General features: G+C 37.8%; 1 protein-coding gene and 1 non-coding gene across 2 annotated transcripts in view; both read left to right on the top strand.

The window, feature by feature from the left end:
* Positions 1 to 23,244, top strand: part of LOC475831 (myomegalin-like) — a 39,260-nt gene that overhangs the window by 1,657 nt on the left and 14,359 nt on the right. The window contains exon 4 of the mRNA XM_038562416.1: positions 15,187 to 15,404. Within this exon, the coding sequence (XP_038418344.1) occupies positions 15,187 to 15,404 (218 nt within the window). The remainder of the gene's footprint in view (positions 1 to 15,186; positions 15,405 to 23,244) is intronic.
* TRNAN-GUU lies at positions 6,462 to 6,535 on the top strand. Its single transcript has one exon. It is a non-coding gene; the product is annotated as a tRNA-Asn (tRNA).

Raw genomic sequence — 23,244 nt, 5'->3', positions numbered from 1 at the left:
AAAATATTCTAGCAAAGGAAATGGCTCCTGATGGGCTTTGAATGCAGACTTCCAGGTGTGGGGGAAACCCGAGAAAGCAGCTACTATAGTTGAGAATCGCACACACCCAGGAACTGCACTTCAGTCAGGTCGATTTGTCTCTTAGGCTGGGCCCATTTTATTTTAAGTGCACTGTTGGCTGAGTTTAAGATGAATTTAGGACGTTCGTGATAACATTTTAATAGCTTTTAAATACACATTTTAAAAGTCACATAGCAAACACATGAAGCCTGCCATTTTTACAAAAATGGGAAAGATGATGTATAAATAAGAAAGCATCATAAAATGGCCTTTTAAAATTGGTTGTTTCCACTAACTTTTTTTTCCTTCAATAGATAACATCTAACTCCTCTTTCTACAAAACCTGACAATCACTGAGAGACCCAAAATTCAACTGTTTCCAAGCTGCTCTTCTTTACTAAACTTTTTCTTGGCATCTCCTCCTCATTTTTTCTCATACAGGAAAAGTCAATTCTTACTCAGCCTTCAACTTCAACTACACAATCAACTATCAATCCAGTAAGTTAGAGGCCCTCCCCGAGGCTTTTTCTCCCTACAAAGAACAGAAAATTCCAAGCCAAACGTTGTAATCCTAGTCATAAGTAACAGAAAATTTTGCTCTAGCCGAAGACATGACAAATGAACTTTTTTTTCCAAGAAAAATCTAGATTCATGGTTGAGTGTTGCAGACACTTTGTCTCTCCATCAGATGAAATAAGAGAAGTTAAGTGAGAGAAGATCTTGACTTGTGTGGTAGCTACTTTGGTATGTACACATTTCAAAATTTTTTAGGCTGGAAGACTTGAAGACTTACTATTAAGCTGTTTATTACTATAAACAAGACAGTGTGGCAGGAGGAGATATGTATATATAAATAGAACTGAAATGAGGCACCTACACCTAAAATAGACCCACCTTCTCTAGTCAGATTATTTTCTAAAAAGAGACAGTAAAGCAGTTCAACGGAGAAAGGAATATCATTTCAACAAATAGTATTGGAGCAACTAGATATCAACATAGTGAAAATCCCTACTTCACAATATACATGAAAGCTAATTTGAGTTGGATCATAGACTAAATCATACACCCCTCAACTATAAAGTTTTAAAGAAAATACATGAGAATATCTTTATGAACTGTGGTAAGCAAAGTAAATATTACACAAATAAGTAAAAAGAAAAATGATGTTAGACTTTAAAAATATTAAAGTAACATTGGTCTATTAGACTTTGACATATTTATACTTAAAATAATAAATATTAAAATTATAAAATAATTAAAATACTGAAAATGTCTTATCATTAAAAGATACCATTCAGTAAAAAGGCAAATCACAAACTGGGGAAAAATTTTCACAAAACATAGCTGACAAAGACCTTATCTCCAAAATATTTATCTCCTATCAATATTAAAATCTGAAATGCCCATTTTTAAAAATAAGCAAAAGCTTAAACAGACACTTCAGAGAGAAAGATATACCAATGGCCAGTAAGCACATAAAAAAGTGCTCAATGTCATTAGTTGTTAGGGAAATATATATTAAAACTGCATTTAGATACCACTGTATCCAATAGCATGGCTGAAATTATAGTCTGAAAACACCAAATCTTGGTGAAGATGTAGAACAACCAGAATTCTCACACATTTTCAGTGGGATTGTGTTATAACCTTTTTGGGTTATACTTGGTTTTACAGTTTCTTACACTGTTAAACATAAATTTATATAAACATCCCTTTATTCCCATCAATTCTTCACCTAGATATTCTTCCAAGATAACTGAAAACATATGTCTATACCAAAAATATTGTAACAATAATGTCAGTGTTTTTATTCATTATGGCCCAAACTAGAAACAACTCAAGTGTCCATGATCAGGACACTGGTAAACAAATTGTGGTATATCCATATAATGGAATTACTATTCAGCAATAGAAAGGCATGAACTTTTTATATACTCTACAATATGAATAAAACTCAGAGATATTATGCAAAATATAACCCCACACGTACTCCATTTACAAGAATTTCTAGGAGAAGCAAAACTAAGGCACAAAATATCGACATAATTTTAAAAAATAATGCAGAGGGTAATGACAATGAGGATGATGATTCTATTGATTGTGATATTATTGAGTAGCTACTAAATTCAGTCACAGCCAACAATGACAGAATGAAGTAGTTACTCTTATTAGCCTCTTTTTACAGAAGAAAGAATTGAGGCACATAAAGTTTAAGCTACTTCTCCAAGGCCACACAAGGGCAGGATCAGACTTACAAACCAGAACCTGTGCTCTTGAGCACAGACTGATCAGATCTTTCTTCTCAGTTTTAGGTATTTCTGGTGTTCTCAGATGTAGGGGTGAGAAGAGGAGAGAGAAGGAAAGAGAGCAAAAGAAGGAGTGAGGGATAGAAACACCACAAAAATCCTTAGTCAACAAAGAGCAGAGCAGGAAACTATTATGAATGTTTTTGCATCAAAGGTTATAAAAATTTCTAGGAAGTTGGTGATCTGTAAGCAAGTCAAAGATTCTTAAGCCAAAGTGGTTAAGTATTGTGATGAGGTCAGGAAATGCATTATAAATTTTATAGCTGACAACTAAAACATTGAAGCTTCTAGAAGAAAATGTAGAAAAGTATATTCACAATCTTGAGTAGGAGAGATATCTTAGAGTAAGATACCTGAACAAGAACAGAAAAAATAAAGAAATTAGATTTCATCAAAATTCAAAACTTCTGTTCATCAAAAATCACCATAAGTAAGAAGGCAATTCATAAAGTAGGAAAAGATATTTGCAATATTCTTATCTGAACATGACTCAAGAACTGAATGGATAGAGAACTTTTAGAAATCAATAATAAAAGCCCAAAATATTAAAAATTAGCAAATACCAGAATAGGCTTTCTTCACAAAAGATAATTTCTAAATGGGCAAAAGACATAAGAAAAGATGCTTATATCATTATTTATTAGGGAAGCACATATTAAAACTACAGTGAGATGCCTTTATCACTCACAAGAATCAAACTTTTAAAGAGGAAGAACACCAACTGCTGACAAGAATATAGAGGATATCTTGTTGCTGTTGACAAGGTAAAATTACACAGTCATTCTGGAAAAGTGGCAGTTTCTAATAAAGTTAAATATACACCTATCCCATGACCCAGCACAAAGTATATACTCAAAAAATGAATGCACATATATAAGGGCTTTGTTCACAATAGCCAAAACTAGAAATTATCCAAGTATCCATCAACAGCAGTATGGTCACACACAGAAATAACACTCATCAAGAACACCATAATAATACATTCAATAGCATGGATGCATCTCAAAAACATTGTTACATGAAAAAGAAAAGCCTGACACACAAAAAAAGTATATTTACTTCTGTGAATTTCAAAATAGTCACCACTAACCTATGGAGATAGAAATCAGAGCTGTTTATATTTAGTTATGTTTTTGTTGAACCATTTTAAAGTAAGTTCTATCATGATCATTGAACCTCAGTATGCAAATGACTTCATTGACTCCAATATTCCTTAATTCAGTCTTTCAATCTACTATAGACTGGAGTCAGCAAACCTTTTTTGTAAAGTGCCTGATTGTAAATATTTTAGGCTTTGTAGGCCATTGGTCTGTTGAAACTGCTCAATTCTACCGTTGTAACACAAAAGCATGTACCAAATGTCAAGAAAGATGCCAAGTGCTGCAGTGACTCGGATTCGAACCGAGGTTGTTGCTGCCACAACGCAGATTATTAACCACTATACGATCACGGCTCACCATAAACCTGCTGGCATTTGGTGTGCCTCCTTTAATATTTTTGATGTGATAAAATTAGATAGATAAAGCTATACAAGATTTAGATAAAGCTATACAAGATTTAGATAAAGCTATACAAGATTTAGATAAAGCTATACAAGATTTCCATCAGCCCAGAAACGTTAGTACAGCCTTTTGTACTTTTGTACCCTCACCACCATTTATGGCCCAACATCAGGGTCTGCGGTGGCTCCCTAGTACTCTGCAATCAAGAGAAAAGGAGGAAACCTGACCGTGCACCAAGCTGGGGTCAGATATTGGGTCTTCCAGAACCCTGGCCCGTGTCTGAGCATGTGCAGAACTACCCCAGAAGTTAAAGTACCGTCTGTGCTTCCATTTATGTAATGGTGTAGACATAACCGTTTTTCTTGTTGAGATATTTCAGATGTTAATGGGGTCTTCTTAGACACTATGACAGCGAGCATTTTATAAGTTTGCATTCAACTGCTGTGGCCAAGATTGCAAATCTGAGGGATCCCTGGGTGGCGCAGCAGTTTGGCGCCTGCCTTTGGCCCAGGGTGTGATCCTGGAGACTCGGGATTGAATCCCACATTGGGCTCCCGGTTCATGGAGCCTGCTTCTCCCTCTGCCCCTCTCTCTGTGTGTATGACTATCATAAATAAATTGAAAAAATTTTTTTTAAAAATTGCGAATCCGAGAAAACCACCAAGGAGCCAACACCGATGCAAGTACATGAGGGTTTGTTAACAAGTATACCTTACATAGCGGAGCAGGGATTTGGACCCTGAGGTGGGTTACAGCTGGGTTTTTATGGGCTGGTCTAGGGGTAAGGTGGGGTTTTGCAGTAGGGGTGGGGGTGTAAGAATCTCCAGTAAAGAGGTCTCACAAGCTCTTGCTTCCTTATTCCGATAAGGGCGTGCTTTGTGATTTTGCCTGTAGCCGGGGTAAGGTAGAGTTCAGTACCTGGTCACAGTGGCCTGAGATGGCTACCGAAGCTACAATGGCTGTACTTGTGCCAATATTAAACTTGAATGGCCCTAATTTTCTCGGCCTCCACACAACAGGGTATTTTACAGTAAAATCTAACAAAACTTAAATTAGATGCCATTTTCTGGCTCTCCCACGCAATCTTTATACTAAGAGCACATATTGAAATCTAATTCACACTGAATACAACGCACAATCTTAAGCTTACAGCCCAATGAGTTTTGGCCAATGCCAAATAACTGCTGTGACTTAAACGGCGGTCGTTTCTTCCACAAGACAGAATACTAACCACTGTACCACTAAAGCACACGGTAACTTCACTGATAATTGGTGTGTGTCCTTTGATATTTTTGATGGAAAAACAATCACAATATTTTCTTGCTCTGTTCTTGAACAACTGCAGGTTCTTGCACTTTTCCGTTTTTCAGGTCCTATCTGTCCCTACGCATTCTAATACAAAATAAGAAAAATTCTCATTTCTCAGGATCTGGCCAGTGCCTCTCCACAAGCCTCTTGGGAGGTCTCCTTGTCCTCAGCCTGTGTCCTGAAGGTTCCCTTTTGGCCCCGACTCTTTTTCTGCTCCCTCATACTGGCCCCATCCACCCTACTGAAGATGGACGGCAGTTGAATTCTGTGCTTGGACCTTAAACCACACAGATGGTATACCATAAGCCCCTCTGTTGCCCAGCCCATGGAATAGTGCAGGCTTTGAAATCAATTGACCAAAATAAGACCTTTTGAAAAGAACATCCCCTTTTAAAAAACAGTTTTCTATTTCAGCTCTCAGAGTTCCAAAGGATTAAAAGCTTAAAGGCGACAGTGTGTAGGGAAAAAATGAAGACCAAGCAAAGGAGAAAAGCGGACTATACAGAACTTGATAGAGCAAGGACATTAGCCATGGTCACTTGCATTTTAAAAGAGAAAAAACTGCAGGAGGGGTGGGAAAGCTTTATAGTCGGAAAAAGGTGTGCACTCTTTGGAGGCTGTTGGCGTGGGAAAGCTGTAGGTGGGTAACTAGAAGCTGAGTATCTTGTATGACTGGTTAGGGTGCACATTTGACTTCTGTGGTTGGTCCTAAATTGCAATGGGGACAAAAATTAGGGAAGCTGTAAATTATTAATCAAATCCTGGCCATTTTGAGCCAATTATTCCACAAGTTTACTTTTTAGCTTTAAAGCCTGACTTCCTACAAATCTGCTGACCTCTAGCAGGCTGCTTTCTGGGAGGTGGGTACAGTTGGAGGACCAGAGTTTATTAGAATATATATATATATATATATTCAGACTCTCAAACGCATTAATTCAGCAAGTCACTCATTGAGTGCCCTGGGCATTCAGCTTTTCTTGGGCCCCCTCCACTCAGGCTAGGGATTAGAGGAGTGGTGGGGTAGCAGCCCAGAGTGTCTGCGGAGGTTCTGGTTTCAGAGGTTGGTGAGGGGCAAGGCCAGCCGAGAGGCCATTTGGCTGCCCCAATTTCGGAATGACCCAATGCACTGGTTTCAAACGTGAGAAACAGCTTGATTTGTTACTCTAAGCTCTCCGGTTTTCCAAGGCTTTGGAGCCTGCCCAGACACACAGCAGCGATTGGTAGCCGTTTGCGTTTAGTGAGGGAGCACTCTCTATTACCACGAAGAGAAAGCACGCGTCGTCTTGTCTCTGTGGCGCAATCGGTTAGCGCGTTCGGCTGTTAACCGAAAGGTTGGTGGTTCGAACCCACCCAGAGACGGAAGGAAGTGGGCATTTTTACATCGATTTGGTTATCGCGAATTTACGCTGGCAGAGAGCAAGATACCTTGCTTGCCTCCCTTCAAGTGATTCAATAGCCCGGCCCTTCTCAGGCTCCTATGACCTCCCAGACCTGCCAGGACACGGAAGTTCCTAGAAACAAGGGACAAAAGAGGCTTGATTTGAGGTAACCTGTTTCCAAGAGCGTTTGTCCTGGGAGGAAGGCTTGTTTCTTTGGGTTAGTAATAAACTTTATGTACCTCAATTTTTCAACTGTTGTAATAGCATCTTGCAGGGTGTGTCTGGATTTAGTAATTGCTCAATCAATAATGCTATCAGAATCATGAGCATTATCATCTTCTGCATTATTTTTGATGAAGGCATTTCTTTGTACCATTACTTCACCTTTTACATGTTATTTTTAAAAATAACTTGATCTTAATGATAATCAGATATCATCCTTGTACCCATATTTTTTGCCCCTTATAGAAGAATTTCTATAGGATAGAGTCCTGTTAATGCAATTGCTCTGTCATCGGTTACAATATGTTTTTTAATGTTAATAATAAATCCTGATCCTGGAGATCCGGATCAAGTCCCACGTCGGGCTCCCACCTCTATGCCAATTATATTACAACTTAACTTGTATTTAAAATTTTTTCATGTTATTTTACTAGAACAACACTGTTCTGTTTCCTTTCTCTTTATTTTCCTTTCTCTGTTTCCTTTCTCTTTTATTTTTTCAATTACATCCTGCTTAAGACAGTTTATTCATTCCATTCATTTCAGTTATGGTAGTGACAAAATTTTAAAAATAATCTTTCATAAATAAAAAGTGAATCAAGGTAAGAAAACATTAAGTTATCAATGGTAAAGGAACATAGATATGGCCAAATATGAAAGTGCTATTTCATGATGTTTGAAAAACATGATTTGGGCTTATTTTTACAGGACATCCTTCCTCCCCTTTGTCACTCTAGGAGCACACCCTCTTGCCCTAAGTCCAAAAGGGAGGTGCTCAGCTGTCCCTTCTACACTTTGAACACAAAAGCCACTGTCACTTTTTCCTGTGTGCCCCTCTAGGGAATTCCCTTGTTCAGACCAATAGGAAAAATCAAGGTGCCTAAACACTTCTGGTTGGCAGATATGATCACATCATCCCTGGAGCCATAGAGCCTGTTTCTGGGGAAGATTAAATTGTTTTTGTTTGCTCTTTCTCCTCTTCTTTTTTATTGCATTAATTCAGTGTTTTGTAGGCCTTACTTTTAATCTTCTTTTTCTCTTCAAAATCATGGAACTTGAGCAAGGAGGGAATGCAAATCTTGGTGAAATAATAATCAGTACAAACAAACTAAAACAGAAATAAATATCCAAATTTCAACACTGGCATGATGGACAAGCCCAAGGGCTCTGCAGGCAAACTGCCTGGCTCTGAGTGTTGGCTCTCACCATCCCAGGGCTGGGGCCCTTGCAAAGTCAGCTCAGCCTTTCAGTGTGCAGGTGTTCTCATTTATTTCAGGGTTGTTATGTGGACTAGATAAATTATACAGCACTGGGGGACTTTGTGCTAGTCACACAGTGAGGCACTGAGAAAGCTGTTAGTAGCATTATAATTAAGACTTTTGTTTCCATTTCTAACTGCACTACTGCTGGCTTTGAGCATTCCCCAGAATAAATGAGGAGTGTTAAATGGTTTGGTTGGCCTCTTCTCCTCCGTATTAGTGACAAGCACCAGGAAAACTGGTTACTTGATAATTTTAATGATGATTTAACTGACAGTGGAGATAGTATAGCAGGGAACTGGATCCAACTTCATGAAATCCTTGGATCTAGGACAGGCATGACAATTGTTCAGCTCATGGTAGACACTCTTTTACACATATTTCTAGGAAGAGCCTTTAATATCTAGTCAGACTTAACCCAAATACTGTAAGAAAAGTCCAAGTGTGTACCAGTAATCTATTTTGTTGTTTTTAAGACATCAAAGTAGAAATATTTAATTTACTTAGAATTTGTAGATTTCCTCTTTCAGTGATGATAGAGTATCTGTAGCAAACCAGCACATACACTGAAAAAAAGTAGATAAAAATCTGGTTTAAAGGAATTGTTTGAAGACTTTGGAAGGCTACCAGTGCAGCTAGGACAGAACCAGAGAGAGGTTCATTGGAATGAAACTAATTTTCTGCCTTTTCCCCTCAGGGCATCAGCCTGGACAGGAACCAGAGACTGAGAAGTTGAGGAGAAGGCAGCTAGCTACTAAGAATCAGAAAAAAATAGCAACACTTTAAATAATTCAAGGGGGGGAAACATAGATGGGGGGTTGGGAAGACTTGAGGAGCCAATGTCCTAGAGTGCACTGTGATATGAGCTGGATGATTGTGGTAAAGGTTTTGCCTTCACTAACTCTAAAAATAAAACTGCCAGTTATTTCACCAACAAATGAAGGTTGAGAATAGCAGAAAATTGCAGTCTACAAGCAAGCTATAAACAAAACCTGGGATCCCTGGGTGGCGCAGCGGTTTAGCGCCTGCCTTTGGCCCAGGGCACGATCCTGGAGACCCGGGATCAAATCCCACGTCGGGCTCCCGGTGCGTGGAGCCTGCTTCTCCCTCTGCCTGTGTCTCCGCCTCTCTCTCTCTCTCTCTCTCTCTCTCTCTGTGACTATCATAAATAAATAAAAATTAAAAAAAAAAAAAACAAAAACATTGACACCACCACCACCCACTCCCTCCACCCCACCCCACCTCCACCCCCCACAACAAAGGAGCAGAAGAGTCTTTTATGAAGTAAAAGAGGAAAGAAATTGGGTGGCAGAAGGAAGCCTATCTTCCTCCTCCAGGGATAGTAAAGTAATATATACTCTTGTGAGATCTTTCCCTTCCTGTTGGGTCTGCAATGTAGTTGGGTGTGACATCTCCCCCTGAAGAATCTCTTCACTCTGGGAGGTTGAAACTTGAAACTTCCAGTTTCTAATTTTCACACCCTTGGAGCATTTGCAAATTCAGCTGTATGCAGGGAAGAAGCTAGGAAGACAAGCAGAGTACGCTGAAACAGCAGTTTCAGTGGTACCTTGGTGCAGAGGAGATAGAAATAGAGATAGAAGTTCAGGACCCTCCAAAGAGAGGGTATCTCTCTCAGACAGCAGCCCTAAAGATCTACCGCCTAGGAATGTTGGCAAAACCAGATATAGACTGACACAATCAATACAAACAAACCAAAACAGCTTAATCGTGAGATGGATTGAGGTGATCTGCTCCTCTATAATCTCTCCCAAGAGATAACATTATCCAAACCCTCCATAGTTTTTCACACATCAGACCTGTCATTCAGACACATTTTCCAAGAGTATAAAGAAATAAGAGCAAGAGAGGGAAACAAACAAAAAAAGGCAAACAATATAAACTGACTTATAACATGATTGAAGTATTGGACTTATCATATAGGAACACTAAAATATTTGTTTTAGGTGTTCAAGGACATAGACGACAAGATGAAAACTTACACTGGAGATTAGGAATCTATTGAAAACTCAAATGGAAATCCTAGAACAGAAATAAGTGATAACTAACTTTAAAAAGTAACATAGAGTTTTTTTAACAGCAGTTTAGACCTAGTTGAAAAGGAATTAGTAATTTAAATATAAGAAGTATAAAAAATATAAGAAGTATAAAATATCTAGTTAAAGTTGTATGAAGAGCTTTATAAAAGGAAGGGAACTTCAGGGAGAAGAGTTTTTAAAAAGTATATGTCATGTGTTTTGGTTTTTATTTTTAGTTTTACATTTTTTAAAAATTCAATTTGCCAACATATAGTATAACGTCTAGGGCTTATCCCATCAATATGTCATGTTTTTAAAAAATTTTTTTAATTAATTATTTATTTATGATAGTCATAGAGAGAGAGAGAGAGAGAGAGGCAGAGACACAGGCAGAGGGAGAAGCAGGCTCCATGCACCGGGAGCCCGATGTGGGACTCAATCCTGGACTGGACCCGGGTCTCCAGGATGGCACCCTGGGCCAAAGGCAGGTGCCAAACCACTGCACCATCCAGGGATCCCCAATATGTCATGTTTTTAAAGGGCCAATGTACCTGTATTTCCATTAGGAGATGGAAATTGGGTTAAAATCAATCCTGAGCCTCGATGGCTCAGTTAAGTGTCTGCTTTCAGCTCAGGTCATGGTCCCAGGGTCCTGGGAGTGAGCCCCATGGCCCCCCTTCTGCTTCTCCCTCTCCTCCTCGCTCGTGCCCTCTCTCGCTATCTCTCTCAAATAAATACATAAAATCTTTAAAAAAATAAAATAAGTTTTGTAAAATGTGATGGTCAATTAAAAAATAACTGATAAGCTATCAAGCCAAATGTACAAGAAATTCTATCAATTTCAAACAAGATTAAAAACAACAGAGCTGCATCCAAGCACATTTAAAACTGCTGAAAATCAAAGGCAAACAGAAAAGTCCTAGGAACATCTGGAAAACAGAAACTCATGTTATATTCATTATTAAAGGGCTAAAATATATAACTTTCAATCTACATTTTTAAAAAATTTTTACTTATTTACTCATGAGAAACAGAGGCAGAGACAGAGGCAGAGGGAGAAGCAGGCTCCATGCAGGGAGCCCAATGTGGGACACTATCCCAGGATCAAGGGATCACACCCTGAGCCAAAGGCAAGACACTCAACCACTGAGCCACCCAGGCGTCCCTCAATCTACATTTAATTCCTGATAAAATATCTTTCAAAGTGAAGATGAAATAAAAGCTCTTCATAGATAAGCAGAATATATTCAGAAAAGGAAATACAAAAGGTAGTTCTTCAGGCAGAAGTGATCCCAAGGGAAACATGGAAATAGAAGGAGGAATGAAGAGCAATGGATATGTTAACTACGTGAGCAAATCAAATAACTATTACTGTCTGAAGCAAAAACAATGATGTCTGTGTGATTTTAAAATATTTTGAAATAAAACGAATGACAAAAAAACTCAAAAGGCAGGACAGTAAATGGAATGATTATCAGTAAAGTTCTAGTGTTGCCAAGTGAACTGGGGAGACCCCGGGGCCCATCCCAAAGGTGTCGCTGAAGGTTCTTGGTCTTGGCTCAAGAAAGCATTCAAGGACAGACATGCAACACAGCAGATGAGTAACACAAGCAGGAAAGTTTATTAAAGTGAAAAATACACTCTCCAGATAGAGCAGGTAAGCTGGAGAGAGAGGAAGGAGAAAGAGGGAGAGGGCAGCGCCTATGCCCCCTGGGGGTTGGGTTTATATCTTTTATTGACAGTAGTTTACTAATGGATGGAATATGCATTACTTGAGGCGGGGATTTGATTTCTTAGAAGCAGGATTTCTCACCTTTTTGTCCTTATTTGGTCAGGGATTTCCTGTCATGGCACCCACCATCTTGGGCCTGTCTGGTTTGATCCAGCTTCTGTGGCTTGCTGCCAGGACTGGCCTCTGACTTTCCTGATAGCTGCTCATCACTTATTCTTTGCTAGCTTCCCAGTATCCTGTTAGAACCAAACTAACTGGCTACTCTAACACTAACATAGTCTAGAAAGTATGAAAGTTCTAATTTATACTGGAGTCTTTTGTTTGGATTTTACAGAATACATTAAAGTAAAAAAAAATGTATCAGGAGGAAACTAAAAGTTGAACAATTATTTTTGTGTAATTTCAACAGTTTAAAAAATATAGTCTTGTTTTTATGCTAACATTATGTTATTGTGATATAATTTACAAACAATGCACCTATATAAAGTGTACAATTTGATTAATCTCAACAAATGTATACACCCTTGTGACCGTTAGCCAGACCAAACTTCATAGAACATCAACTCAGGAAGTTCCCTGAGTTGTAAGTTACTCATGTAAGTTCCCAAAATACCTCAAAGACGCTACCACTTTTCCGATTTCTGTGGCTACAACTTAGTTCTGCCTGCTCTGACTTTATGTAACTGGAATCATTAGGCAGCAATAAAAACTTTCAAAATTAGATTTTCCAGACTACCTTTCTTCATCTTCTTCCAAATCTTTTGAAGGATGTGTGGAGATGGCCATGGTCACAGCAACACGTTTTACTACTGGCCTATCCAAGCCTGACAGCAGAGCCATGGAAACAGTTAACCAGGGCATTCCACCCAAGTCTTAGGCTCTTAAACCCTAGATGAAAATCTGTCAGTAAGTAGTATGCTGCAGCCAACTAGCACTAGCTCTCAAAGCTGGCAGTTCAAATTCACAGGAATTGGTCATTATTACAAATTAAAGTATTTCAACTTACAATTAAATAAATTATATCAAAAGCAAAATAACAAATACCCAAAACACATCACTTCCTAGTTATTTTACATTTTACCTACTATCTATGCTCCTGAAATTACTTATGTGTACTGTATTTTTAAAAATTGTGTTTAAATATGCCACAGTTAGTTGGTTACAAAAATAATGTTGCTATGAACATGGGTATACAAATATCTCTGAGCTCCTCCTTTCAATTATTTTGAGTATATACCCAGAAATAGAATTGCTGGATTATACAGTAATTCTATTTTTAATTTTTTGAGGAACTACTATACAGTTTTCCATACGGGCCGCACCATTTTACATTCCCAACAGTGCACATTTATTCCAGTTTCTCCAAACTCCTGATAACACTTGTTATTTTGTCATTTTGGTTTTTTAAATAATTACCATCCTAATGGACATAAGGTGATACCTCTATTATATTTATATAGTGGAAATACTATATCATATATATGTATAAATACTTTATCATATCCCAACTCGATTCAGTGATGTCTCATTGGTGACAGTATTTACTTCACAGAGATAAGCAAATGCTACAAATCAGAATTTTATCCCCGAGAGTACTTGTTAAACACTTACCAGCACACCAGTGAAATAGAGGCTTAGGAAGTGGGAAACAAGGGTTTTATGTTTGTGATTCTCTTCACACTCTCAGCTGCTGTAACCAAATTGCTGCTTGTACTTGCCATCCATCCCTTCCATTCCATCAGCTGGATTTTACTCGGCTCTGTCACAGGCCATTTTCAATAGCTTTTTGGCAACTGTTGAGACCTGAGTGAAAGAATAAAGAAATCTATTAGATTTATAAATCAGCACCACATTGAGTATCCATATTCAAAGAAATAAAGTGTTTTAAGGACTTTGATAAAGTGGAAGGTAATTTGGAGAGCCAGAATGTAACGCAAAACAGACCTTAGAGTATAATGTTGATAGAATTTTTTTTTTTTTTTTTGAGCAATACAAAAACATCTACAAGTTGGGTGAAGTAGGGTGTCAAGAATCACTAGAGGCTTTGAGGTATCTGGGTGGCTAAATTGGTTAAGTGACCGACTCTTGATTCCGGCAATAGTGATCTCAGGGTCACAATCTCAGGGTCATGATTTTGCACCCCACATCAGGCTCTATGGAGCCTGCTTAAGATTCTCTCTCTCTCTCTCTCTCTCCCTGCCTCTCCCCTACCCCCCTAAAAAAAGAATCACTAGAGCCTTTAAAAAATTCATGAAGGAAAAGTCAGAAAATTTGTTTTTATTGCAACTACCTTCAAGAAAATGAAAGTGTTGAGAAAATATTATTTTGATATTTTCTGTACAAAAGCAAGATTGAACAAGGAGAATGTGTTTAGATTTTTCTTTAGAAATTGACAGGCTCACTCAGTTGGTAGAGTGTGTGACTCTTGATCTCAGGGTTATGTTTGAGTCCCACACTCAGTGTAGAGACTGCTTTAAAAAAAATTGATTGGTAGTTATCAATAAAAGAGTACTCAGGTATTAAAACTGACTGGTAAGAGAGGTGGTCTCCATTGATAGAGACAACCAGGCAGAAACAGGCAGCCTTGCATTGCATGAGGCAGGCCCTCAGAAGGCAGGACTTTCTCAGATGCTGTAGCTACCAACATTCTAATCCTGTGATCACAACTTGATACATGGAACCCTGAGTCCTTCCCGTAGCACTATTGTTGATGTCCCAGTGACTTTGGATTTGAGCTCTGGCATCTCAAACTTTGTTTCTGCCTTCATGACTACTTGTGGATGCTAAAAAGGCTTTCTTATTTCTGAGGGGACACTCCCAGGAAACTTTATCTCAACTATAATAATCAAACAGACTCAACCCTTGGGGCACCTGGGTGGCTCAGTCAATTAAGCAACTGACTTGAATTCAGCTCAGGTCATGAGCTCAAGGTCATTAGACTGAGGCCCATGTTGGGCTCTGTGCTCTGCATGGAGTCTGTTTGAGATTCTCTCTTCCCCCCACCCCATCCCTCTGCCCTCTTTCCCTCTCCCTCTGTCTGTCCCCCTGCTCATGCTCTCTCTTAAAAAAAAAGTACTCAACTCTTACTCCACTTTAAAGCCTATTTGATTTCATTTGTTTATTTCATTGTTTGCTTGTTTGTTTTTCCTAAAATACCTCTGGATTCTCCTCAAAGCACCATCTCCCCCTATTTGCTATATCCTTCCTCCAACCCTATGGGTCATCAGAGTCCTCATGGCTGAGGAGGAACTCTTCAAGGGGAACATTATAGGTTTCATCCTTTACCTCATGGTAGGTCCTCCCTCCCCCTTCCTTTTTGCTCCTATGAGATCCTCTTTAGTAATCCAACTCTATAAACATAATTTTGTTTTGATTCCTGTAGGTAGCTTTGGAAGAAAGCTTGGCCATTGTGGAGACCCAGACACATTTCTCTTCCACCTTTCCTTTTAAAGGAGGCAGTAAGAGGGTTCTTCATGAGAAAATGCTCCAACTAAAAGCTGGGATGCAGCAGCCACTAGAGAAGGGACCTGCTGAGAGGAGAGTGGATGAGCAGCAGACTCAGCCTGAAGAGGCAGGATCCTCCTCTGTGTCCCACAGTGGGTAAGAGACTCTCTGTTTAGACTTCCATTGTCAGAATTAAATCATTGCTCACACAGCAGCTTTCAGAGTTTTCATCCAGGCTCTGTAGTTAAATTACAGAGCTTTCTCATAAGACCTTCCTGGAAATTCTTTAGAGGAAAGCCTATAGTGTTTTGGTTATCTGTTACTTTGTATTATTCAGAGAAATTTTGTTTTATTCTGAATAACAATGCATATATCATCAAATATATCATTTTGTTGCATGTTTGGGATTTCATGGAAATCTTCCAGTCATGGCCATAATGTCTCTTTTCTTTATTGATGGAAGCACCTAAGAATCTCCTGTTACCCCAGGAGATTTCAAGCAGTCAGATTGTCCCTGGTTTCTGGAATGGCAATTTTGATAAGCTCAGTTCTTAAAATAAGCTTACAAAATTGCCACATAATAACCTGTTGGCTAGATTTGTCAGTGTTGTTTTTTTTTTTTTTTTGTCAGTGTTTTTAATGCCTATTTGTTTACAACTTTTTGAAGGTATTACAATAATATGGAGTTAATCCAGTGTATATTTGCCTGTGAATGCCAGTTACTGACATACTAAATCATAACTAACATGCTTAGGGGTTGAAACACAGCTCTGAAGGTGATAAAAGTTCTGCTCATGCTCCATTGGGTTCACTGTCAAGAAGTACCACTTAAATTTCACTGACCCAGAGAAGAATGTTAGAGCTAAAATAATCTTAGAGTCAGTTCATCTTATTTCCTCATTTCAGACCAGAGAACATTCAGTCCCAAAGATCTGGTCCCTTGATCAAAGGCAGCCTTTGGCAAAAGTGATATTAGAATCTTGAACTCTTAATTCACAAAGCCTATACCCACTTTGTCAAATACATGTTAAAAATCTATAATCACATGATTACTCTCAAAAAACAAAAGACTTTATTTTTAAAGCAGTTTTAAAATCAGAGCAAAATTGAGTGGAAACTACAAAGAGTTTCCATAAATCCCCTGTCCCAGCACATTCATAGCCTCTGACTCCACTGTCAATATGCTGTACCAGAGTGATATATTTGTTACACTCAATTGAATGGACATCAACATCATTATCGCTCAAAACTCATAGCTTACATTAGGATTCATTCTTAGTGGTGTACATTCTTTTGTACTTCTGACAAAAATATACTATATATATGATATATATATGAAATATGATATATAATAGGTATTCACCATTATAGTAACATATGGAATGGCTCTTCATTGCCCTAAAAAATGCTCTGGGGCATCTGGGTGACTCAGCTGGTTGAGCGACTGCCTTCAGCTCAAGTCATGATCTCAGAATCCTGGGATGGAGTCCCGAGTTGGGAATCCCTGTTCAGTGGGGAGTCGGCTTCTCCCTCTCCCTCTGCTCCTCCACTTGCTCTCTTTCTCTCTCAAATAAATAAATAAAATCTAAAAAACATTGCTCTGTGCTGTTCCTACTCATGTCTCCTTTCCTTCTAATCCCTGGCAATCACTGATCTTTTTACTATCTGCATAACTTTGCCTTTTCCAGAATGTCATATAGTTGCAATAGTACATGGTACACTCTGTAGCTTTTTCAGATTAGTTTCTCTCATTTAGTAATAGACATTTAAGGTTCCTTCATGTCTTCTCAGTTTGATTGCTCCTTTCTCTTTAGTATTCAATAATATTACATTTCTGGATATACCAGTTTATTTATAAATTCACCTACTGAAGGACATCTTCGTTGCTGCCAAATTTTGGCAATTTTGAATAAAGCTGCTATAAGCATTGAATGCAGATTTTTATGCAGACATAAATTTTCAGCTCATTTGAGTAAATAGTGAGGAGCACAATTGCTGGATCGTATGGTAAGAGTATGTTTAGTATGGTAGGAAATGGCAAAATTATGTTCCAAAGTGGCTGTAACATTCTGCATTCCCACCAGCAATGAATGAAAGGATCTGTTGCTCCACATCCTCAGTAGTATTTGGTGTTATCAATGTTCTAGATTTTTATCATTCTAATATGTAGTGGTATCTCATTGTTGTTTTAATTTGCAATTCCATAATGACCTATGATTCTGAGCATCTTTTCATACACTTATTTGCCATTTGTGTATCTTATTTGATATCTGCTTAAGTCTTTTGCCCATTATTTGATTGATTGTTCGTTTTCTTTTTTTTAAGATTTTATTTATTTACTTGAGAGAGAGAGAGAGAGAACAGGTCGGGGGGAGGGGGGGAGCCGAGGGAGAAGGAGAAGCAGACTCCCTGCTGCGCCGGGAGCCTAAGACAGGGCTCGATCCCAGGGCCCTGAGATGATGACCTAGCTGAAGGCAGAATCTTAACCTACTGAGCCACCCAGGCACCCCATTAATTTTCTAATTGTTGAGTTTGGGGAGTTCTTTGTATATTTTTGATAATGGTCCTTTATCAGATATGTGTTTTGCAAATATTTTCTCCATGTCTGTGATTTGTCTTCTTGTTCTCTTGACTATGTCTTTTGCAGAGCAGAAGTTTTTAATTATAATAAAGTCCAGATTATTATTTCTTTTATGGGTTGTGCTTTTGGTATTTGTATCTAAAGAGTTATCACTAAACTCAGGATCATTTAGACTTTCTGCTTTGTTGTCTTCTAGGAGGTTTATATTATATATTTTACATTTAGGTCTATGATGTATTTTGAGCTAAGTTTTGTCTAGGTTTTTTGGTTTTTTGGTGTTTTTTTTTCTTTCTTTCTTTCTTTTTTTTTTTTTTTTTTTTGCATCTGGATGTTCGGTTGCCAGCATCATTTGTTGAAAGATGGTTTTTTCCTCCATTGTGTTGCCTTTGCTCCTTTGTCAAAGATCAGTCAACTATATTTTTATGAGTCTGTTTCATGTTTTAATGGGCTGTCTATTCTGTTCCATGGTTTTGTTAAATTCTTTCACCAATATCACACTTTCTGGATTACTGATAGCTTTGTAGTAAGTCTTGAAGTCAGTAGTGTCAGTCCTTCAACTTTTTTCTTCTTTTGGGTTATTCTGCTTCTTTTGCCTCTCCATATAAACCTTAGAATTGGTTTGTCAGTATCCATAAAAATAACTTGCTCGGATTTTTATTGGAATTGTTTTGATACTTCGGATGAAGTTGGGAAGACCTGACATCTTGATAATATTGAATCTTCCCATCCATCAACATGAAATATTTATTTATTTAATTCCGTTTGATTTCCTTTCATCATAGTTTTGTTTTCTTTATATAGATCTTGTGCATATTTTGTTAGATTTTTACATACGTATGCCATTTGGGAGAGATTAATGTAAATGGTATTGTTTTCAATTTTAAATTCCATTGCTGGTATGTAGAAAAGCAACTGATTTTTGTACAGTAACCTTGTATTCTGCAACATGACTTTAATCACTTTCTAGTTGCAGTTTTTTGTCAATCCTTTCAGATTTTCTATGTAGACAGTTGTGTCATTTGCAAACGAAGATGGTTTTATTTCTTCCTTTCCAATCTGTAAACCTTATAGTTCCTTTGTGTGTGTGTGTGTGTGTGTGTGTGTGTGTCTTATTGCATTATCTGGGACTTCCAATACAAGGTTTAAAAGGAGTAGTGAGAGGAGACACCTTGTTTCTGATTTGGGTGGAAAACTTCTAGTTTCTTACCACTAATTATGATACTAGCTGTATGTTTTTTGTAAATATTCTTTATCAAGTTGAGGAAATTTTCCCCTGTATTTCTAGTTTGCCAAAGGTTTTTTTGTTTGTTTGTTTGTTTGTTTGTTGTTTGGTTTTTGTTTTGTTTTGTTTTAGTGATCATGTGATCATGTGATTTTTTCTTCAGTGGCTTGTTGATGTGCTCAATTACATTAATTTTCTTTTTTTTTTATTTAATTTTTTTTGTTTGTTTGTTTTGTTTTTTTTTTCTTTTTTTTTTTACATTAGTTAATTTTCAAATACTGAAATCAGCTCTGTATATCTGGAAAAAATCTCACTTGGTGTGTTGTATAATTCATCTTATACATTGTTGGATTCAATTTACTAATGTTTTACTGAAGATTTTTGTATCTGTGCTCATGAGAGATATTGTTTTGTAAGGTTTTTTTTTTTTCTTTGTCTGGTTTTGATATTAGGATAATGTTAACCTCAGAATAAGTTGGAAAGTATCTCCTCTGCTTCTATCTTCTGTAGAAAGACTGTAGAGAATTATTTTCTTAAAGGTTTGGTAGAATTTACTGTGAGCTCATCTGGGCCTGGTGCTTTCTGTTTTGGAAGGTTCTTAATTATTTTCTGAAATATTTATGTATTTATTTATTTATTTAAATAGGCTCCATACCCAGCATGGAGCCCAATGCAAGGCTTGAACTCACAACACTGAGATCAAGACCTGAGCTGAAATCAAGAGTTGGATGCCTGAGCCCCGTAGGCATCCAGGGAAGGTTATTAATTATTGATTCAGTGTTTTTAATAGGCGTAGGTCTATTCAGATTGTTTATCTCTTCTTGCGTGTACCTTGGCAGATTGTGTTTTTCAAGTAACTGGACCATTTTATCTAGGTTATCAAATTTGTGGGTATAGAGTTGTTCATAGCATTTCTTTATCATCCTTTTATTGTCCATCAGCTTTATGTGATCCCCACTTTTATTTCTGGTATTAATAATCTGTGTCTTCTCTCTCTTTTTCTTAGTCTGGCTAGAAGCTTATTGATTTTATTGATCTTTTGAAATAACCATATTTTAAAAATAGAATTACCTTAAAAATTTTTTTAGAGAGAAAAGAGAGCATGTATGAGCAGGGGATGAGGAGAAGGGCAGAAGGAAAGAGAGAGAAAATCTGAAGCAGATTCCACACTCAGCATGGAGTCCAATGCAGGGCTCAATATCATGACTCTGAGATCATGATCTGAGCCAAAATCAAGAGTCAGATACTTAATTGACTGAGCCACCCAGGCACCCCTACCTAAATACATTTTAACTGTCATTGTGATAAATATTATCTATTATTGGGAAACTGGCTGAGGATAAATAATAGACCTTATAGAATCCAGAATGATAAATGTATTCCAGTAAAAGGCCTTGTTTTAAAAGTAGAATAGCCTTATTTATCTCAGAGACCCCTGAAACTCAGAGCAAGAGGATACTAATGGTACTGATAAAGAATATTAGAGTGAGAGCTTGGAGCCAACATTTTTTTTTTAAGATTTTATTTATTTACAATAGTCACACAGAGAGAGTGAGGCAGAGACATAGGCAGAAGCAGGCTCCATGCAGGGAGCCCGATGTGGGATTCGATCCCAGGTCTCCAGGATCGCGCCCTGGGCCAAAGGCAGGCGCTAAACCGCTGTGCCACCCAGGGATCCCTGGAGCCAACATTTTTAATAATGGTTCTTCCACCAACTAATGATGGGAGCTCAGGTGTATTTCTCCCTATTCCAGGTTTATTGAGATATTATTGATGTATATCAGATGTATTTCTTGCTCTCTGTGGGTCTCAATGTCTTCATCTATAAAATAGGATGAGGCCTCTTCCTGCACTAGTATTTTCTACATCTTGTTGGACTAGGACGTTAAAAGGTCTATTAACTTAGTAATTGCAGCCAGGACTAAGCCCTGTCCCCTAGTGTATGTCTATGATCCTGTGTGCATGTATGCATGTATGTGTATTTTGCAAGGAACACTGTGCCAGCATTATATCCTGAGATCTCAGATCTGAAGGAGCAGATGGAGGGGAGCATCTTTTTGGCTCGGAAAAGAGTGAGAAAAAGGGGAGAGGTGCTGAGGGTGTTGGGTAGCCAAAGTTGGGAGAAGTGAGTGAATGAGTGAATGAGAAAGTTAGAGGTAATTGAGTGTCAAAAAAATCTAGAAATAGCAAGATTGAAACCATTATATCACTAAAATACTAATTAGAGTTTATTGTACACATAAAAATAGTTTACACCTGGGAGCTCTCAAACTGACAGTGAAATGAGGCTCAAAGGTATATTGTTATAAGATAGCTTATATAGTGAGAATGCAGAGGTTGTTTATTATTTTCAATGATTGATTATATCATTTGAGTTTTCCTAATGATTGAGGATCATTGGTTTAAAGTGACTATCTCATGCCAATTTGGGGGAACAATCTGAATTTCATCTATGATTTTCAGAGGCATATGCAAGAAGTGGCCCAAGATAATATTTACTTTTTTGGAAGAATAAGCTAAGTTAAGTTTGGATTCAGTGATTTTCCTAATAGCATAACCAAAAGTATCATTGTCATTATCTATTTTAAAATCTGTGTTGTTATATACAGAAACCCAGTCTCCATCATCTGAGTCAAACCAAAGTGTGTGATTATAGAGTGAGTCTAAAACATGCCCTAAATTAGGTCCAGTATCATTGAAGGTTTTCTATGCAAAGGGACAGATTCCCAGCAATGACATATGCAGTGGTTATCGGCCATCCTATAGCTTCCAAGCTTCCTCCCAGTGCCAGATTAATTGGCCATAAGTGTTAGTTAACATAGTCAACAAATAGATACCAAATATTTTTGTAAAGCCATTTTCCTGTCATCTAAGCATGTATAGGAGCTAGTTCTAATATTAACTGAGAGTCTTCCTGAACATGTAAGTGGGTACATAATCAACAATCATTTTGATTAGTAGAGTATGCCTTGAGTGGTAGGCCTTAGTGTGTAGAGAAGATCCCTAACAGAATAAGGAACATGATTGTGAATGCTTTGTGTTAGCTTGTAAAGCAGTAATATTACAATAATTGTTATAAAAATAAGTCCTGGAAAAAGGGATCCAGCAGAATCTTTTTCTGTGATCTATCTACTTTGCCTTGTTGTGTGCCTCAAGGGAAGTTTTGTTTGTTTGTTTTTCCTTGAAATCCTTAATTTTAAGTTAGCCATAGGGTGACAAGTCCAAAAATTGAGAACCAGGGGGCATGGTTCCAAAGTTCAATCAATACCCTATAGTTTAACTGCTGTGTGAAAAAATAGAACCTGGTAGAGCCCTTTTCATCAAGGTATAAGTGCTATTTTTCATTGATATCTCTTTCAGAACACTCTGTTTCCAGGTTCCAGTGTATGAAGTATAAACTTTTCATCAGGCAGAGGGCTTCTAAAAGCTTCCTTGACTTGTTGAATATGTTTTTGAATACAGCATCCATACTTTAAAGTACTGGGTCATGGAGCGCCCGGCTGGCTCAGTCGGTTAAGTGTCTGCCTTTGGCTAGGATCATGATCCCAGGGTCCTGGGATTGAGCCCCCACATTGGGTCCTCTGCTCAGTAGGGAGCCTGCTTCTATCTCTCTCTCTGCCTGCGGCTCCCTCTGCTTGTGCTCTCTTACATGCTTGAGCTCTCTCAAATAAATAAGTAAAATCTTTTAAAAATTAAAAAAAAATTAAATTAAGTATTGGGTCATATTAGAATTTACAAGGGCAGAATATGCATGGGGTTCTATCATCAAAGGTATGGGTTGCCTAGTGATAAATTCATAAGGTATTAATTTATGTTTCCCAAAGGTGTTGACTTCATTGTCATAAGGGCTAAGGGTAACACTTTAGGCCAAGGTACTCCTGTGGTTTCAGTCAATTTTTCCAGTTTTAATCTTAGAATATCATGGGTACATTCAACCTCCCCTAAAGACTGAGGATGATGGAGACAATGATAGTGCCATAATGTTTGAATAACCTTGTTTAGTTGTTTAATAACATGTCCAGGGAAAATGAGTCATTTATCATTTGAAATTTCATTTGAGATTCTCCTGAATAGAAAAACATTTTCTAATAATTTCTCTGCTACTGTAGTGTCATCAGCTTGCCCACATGAGAATGCTTCTATCCATCTAGAAAAAAAGATATACTACTACAAGTACATATTGGTAGCCCATA

The sequence above is a fragment of the Canis lupus genome, chromosome 17 (genome assembly GCF_011100685.1).
Source record: "Canis lupus familiaris isolate Mischka breed German Shepherd chromosome 17, alternate assembly UU_Cfam_GSD_1.0, whole genome shotgun sequence".
Taxonomy (NCBI): domain Eukaryota; kingdom Metazoa; phylum Chordata; class Mammalia; order Carnivora; family Canidae; genus Canis; species Canis lupus.
This window is presented reverse-complemented; position numbering and strand designations above follow the sequence as displayed.